Raw genomic sequence first — 4166 nt, 5'->3', positions numbered from 1 at the left:
AAACTGAAGACTACTTGGAAGCAGTTGCAAGGTAAAATGCTTCAGCCCCGTTTCCTAAACGGTAGGGAACCGGTTCTAAAATGGTTCTAAATGGTTCTGTCTGAAATGACAGATCAGAAACCTTTTGGGAACAGTTCCTCTTCCGGATTATATCGTCTGTCTGAAATTCCTCATTGTTTGAGTCCAGTGGCACCTTTAAGACCAACGAAAAAGAAGAAGGAGGAGGAGGAGGAAGAGATTGGATTTATACCCCACCCTTCACTTGGAGTCTCAGAGCTGCTTACAAACACCTTCCCCTTCCCCTCCCCACAACAGACACCCTGTGAGGTAGGCGGGGCTGAGAGAGCTCTGCGAGAACCGTCCTTGAGGGAACAGCTCTGACAGAACTGTGGCTTGCCGAAGGTCATCCAGCAGATGCAAGTGAAGGAGTGGGGAATCAAACCCGGTTCTCCCAGATTAGAGTCCGCCCACTTCACCACGACACCAAACTGGCTCTCTGTCTGGGTATAAGCTTTTTGTGTGCATGCACACTTCTTCAGAGTAAGAAGCGTGCATGCCCACAAAAGCTTAGACCCGGAATTCAACTTTGTTGGTCTTAAAGGTGCCGCTGGACCTGCGCTTTATTCTCTTGGTTTGGACCGACATAGCTACCCACCTGAATCTATAACTCAAAGAAGAATCACAGGCAGACCGAGTAGCTAACAAGTGTGGAAAAGACTGTGAAAAATAATGCTAATAAAGATTACATAAATATTCTTGTGCACTGTCAATTCTTATATAGTGCAAATACAACATTTTCACAAAACAAACTCAAGTACAAAAACCCTATTACGGGTTCACCAGTTCACAGTCTCTAAAGCATAAGTCCACAAATCCTCAAACTCACATACAAAAAATCCTATTTCAGGTTCACAATTTCTAGTCCATAAATCCACAAATCCTAACGAAGATTCTGGATAAGTCTTCCGTTTCAATTGTCTCCTTCAGAGATGGACTGATGTACCAACTTTGAAAAGACAAGAGTTTGAAAATGTGATTGGTAGCCCGCCTTGAAATTCATTTTTTCTGCGACTTGAGCCTTGATAGTATTTGGAAATTAATATCTGAGAACCAATGCTCCCTCTAAGCTGTGGAGTCTTGTCAGCAGAAATTCTACTTTGTGAGCTACTGGCCTGCTCATGAGGGGCCCGGCGGTGGACCTGCAAGGCCGGCGGGAGAGAGCAAGGAAGCCCCGCGAAGGCCCTCCCTGGCCCCAGGCAGGCAGGAGGAAGCAACTTACCCTCCCTCTTCTCCTGCCTCCTCCTGGCTGAATGAGGGCCGGAAGCGGGGCGGCCGGAAGCAGGGGGTGGGGCTTCGTCATGTGCCCCGCCCCCCGTACGTCACCCGGGGGAACTGCGATCTCCCGCGATCCCCCCCGAAATTTAAGGATTTGTGGATTTACAGATTCGAGACTGTGAACAGGTGAACCTGTAATAGGGTTTTTGTACTTGAGTTTATGTTGTGTGAAAATTTTGTATTTGTACAATATAGGAATTGACAATACATAAGAATATTTATGTAATCTCTATTTCTGTTATTTTTCGCAGGCTTTTTCACGCTTGTTAGATACCCACCTGAATCTATCGGTCTGGACGTTGAAAGACTTGACAATGAGGAGGTGTCATGATCTGGGCTGTGCCACCAGAGGCCTACTAGGCCCAGGGAGCCAGGCTAGCAGTAGGGGAGGCTGGGCCTACAAACCCCAGAAGGCCTTGGGAAGTTTTGGTGCCGATTTTGACCAATAGGGGAGAAGAGGGCTGGGGAATAAAAGAACTGGTACAAGAGAAAAAGCTGTTCTTCTTCCCAGGGAACAGGGCCAGAAGAGAGCCTGCTGTGGGGAAGAAACCCTCTTCCTGAGGGAAGGGTGAGTAGTCTAAGGCCACTTGAGATAGTGAGCTAGGGACAGTATATTCAGACACATTAGGGCATTTGATTTCTTTTCACCCACTTACTGTTATTATTCCAATTTAAATTTTTTATTCGTTTTAAAATGATCATTAACAACAATGAACATCAAAAGCATTAAACAAGCAACAACAAGAGATAAGGATCAAGTAGCCTCAAAAGTCTATTACGTAACAGTAAAAACTATTTTAACATTTTTGAACATTTATCAACCAATAATGAAGAGTATGAAGTGCCGGTAATTATGCTACCTCTGTCAGAAAAGCGAGTGTGAGGACTAGATTAGAACTGGATCTTAAATGCAGAAGACTTTTGCATGTATCTCAGAGTGTTGTTTGACCTCCTATAAAATAAATTATTTTCATTGTTCACTCTGCCTGGTCCTCACGCTCATTTCAGCTAAAGGGAGGGTGCTCTGGGCCTTCTCGAGGGAGCCTGGAACCAGAGTGGTGGCAGCGTCAGGTGACACCCCCCACCTGAGCCGTGACAGGAGGAAAGGGGACCAAAAAGACCCACGTTATCACCTGAGGGTTCCTTAAGTGAGAATGTCAGTAATGGCACACAAGCCTGCCTTAATCCACCAGTTTTTTCCCCCCACATTGCACAGGGAAGATTAAGCATCTGAGTGACGCTGAGGTTCAACATGAGCACTGAATGCTTCTTAAGAACTTAATGCACACTCCAGAACGTGCTCCAGAATCCCCCACAGGGCACAAGGATTCCATGGCAGATGTGCGGTGTTTCCTAGGCAGATCGGTCCTCGTGAAAAGAGTTCCACAACGGGAAGCTGCCTACGGAGCCGAGAGAGACGGAAGGGCACCCTACCTTGGAGCCGGGTCCGAATAGCATTGATTTCGGCTTGGTTCTTCTCCATCTCAGCCAGCCTGGCGTTGGCTTCGGCCAGGTTGTCTTCCAGTTTGCTGACGTGAGCCTCGGCATTCATCTGGGGAAAAACACAAAAGCAGACATGGTCGTCCACCGGCTTGCCTTATCTTTTGCCGTATTGCCAAAGGGCTTGCCAAAGTAGGGAATGGGGAAAAGACCTCTAGGATGAGGTACAATAACTTGACCAGCCCCAAGACTCGTTTTTGTCCTGTTGAATTAGAAGAACTTATTTTTCCCCCTCTCAGGACTTGTTTTTGTCCCATTAACTTCGAAGAACTTATTTTTCTTTCCCCTCAGGACTCGTTTTTGTCCTGTCGACTTAAAAGAACTTATTTTTCTTTCCCCTCAGGACTCATTTTTGACCACTCGACTCAGAAGAACTTATTTTTTCCCCTCCTCAGGACTCATTTTTGTCCTGTCAACTTAAAAGAACTTATTTTTCTTTCCCCTCAGGACTCGTTTTTGACCCGTCGACTCAGAAGAACTTATTTTTCTTTCCCCTCAGGACTCGTTTTTGACCTGTCGACTTAGAAGAACTAAGTTCCCCTCATCGCACCTTGGATTTCTGGACCGTCTCCATGCTGGCGCTGAGGTCTTCGATCTCCGCCTTCATGACCTGCTTGTCTTTCTCCAGCTTGGACTTCACCCTCTGCAGGCTCTCAAGGTGCTCCGTCATTTCCGCCATGGTGTCTGTGTGCTTCTTGCGCAGGGTGGAAGCCGTGGCCTCGCTCTGCAAGGCGGCCTCCTCCAACTCACGGCGCAGCTTCAGCAGTTCGGCTTCCCGCTTGCGGTTTTGCTCAATCTGGGAACAGAAAGGGCGGGATGCAAATCACTACGTTTGAACACATGGACACGAGAAATGGACTTATACTGACACGGAATTACCTGCCAGAGGATATAGTGATGGCCACAGGAATAAACAGCTTTAACGGGGGATTAGATGGCTTCATGGAGGATGTCTATCAATGGCTACTAGCCACGGTGGCTGAGGGGAAACTCCTCATTCAGAGGCACTAATCCTTTGAATCCCAGAGCCAGGAGGCAACGTCAGGGGAAGGCCTCAGCCTCTGTGCCCTGTTGTTGGCCCTCCAGAGGAACTGGTTGGCCACTGTGTGAAACAGGATGCTGGACTAGATGGACCCCTGGTCTAATCCAGCAGGGCTCCTCTGATGTTCTTATCAGGGGAAGGCCTCAGCCTCTATGCCCTGTTGTTGGCCCTCCAGGGGAACTGGTTGAGGCCACTGTGTGAGACTGGATGCTGGACTAGATGGACCACTGGTCTGATCCAGCGGGGCTCTTCTGATGTTCTTATCAGGGAAATGCCTTGGCCTCTATGC

At 47.8% G+C, this 4166-nt stretch overlaps 1 protein-coding gene across 1 annotated transcript in view; it reads right to left on the bottom strand.

Annotated features, from left to right (window-relative positions):
• LOC107116919 (putative uncharacterized protein MYH16) overlaps positions 1-4166 on the bottom strand; it is a gene marked incomplete at its 5' end in the record, with an annotated part of 25609 nt that overhangs the window by 16853 nt on the left and 4590 nt on the right. Inside the window, 2 exons of the mRNA XM_015418945.1 lie at positions 2770-2887; positions 3386-3631. Of these exons, the coding sequence (XP_015274431.1) occupies positions 2770-2887; positions 3386-3631 (364 nt within the window). The remainder of the gene's footprint in view (positions 1-2769; positions 2888-3385; positions 3632-4166) is intronic.

This window comes from Gekko japonicus, unplaced genomic scaffold (genome assembly GCF_001447785.1).
Source record: "Gekko japonicus isolate JY-2015 unplaced genomic scaffold, Gekko_japonicus_V1.1 scaffold2681, whole genome shotgun sequence".
In the NCBI taxonomy this organism is placed as follows: domain Eukaryota; kingdom Metazoa; phylum Chordata; class Lepidosauria; order Squamata; family Gekkonidae; genus Gekko; species Gekko japonicus.
This window is presented reverse-complemented; position numbering and strand designations above follow the sequence as displayed.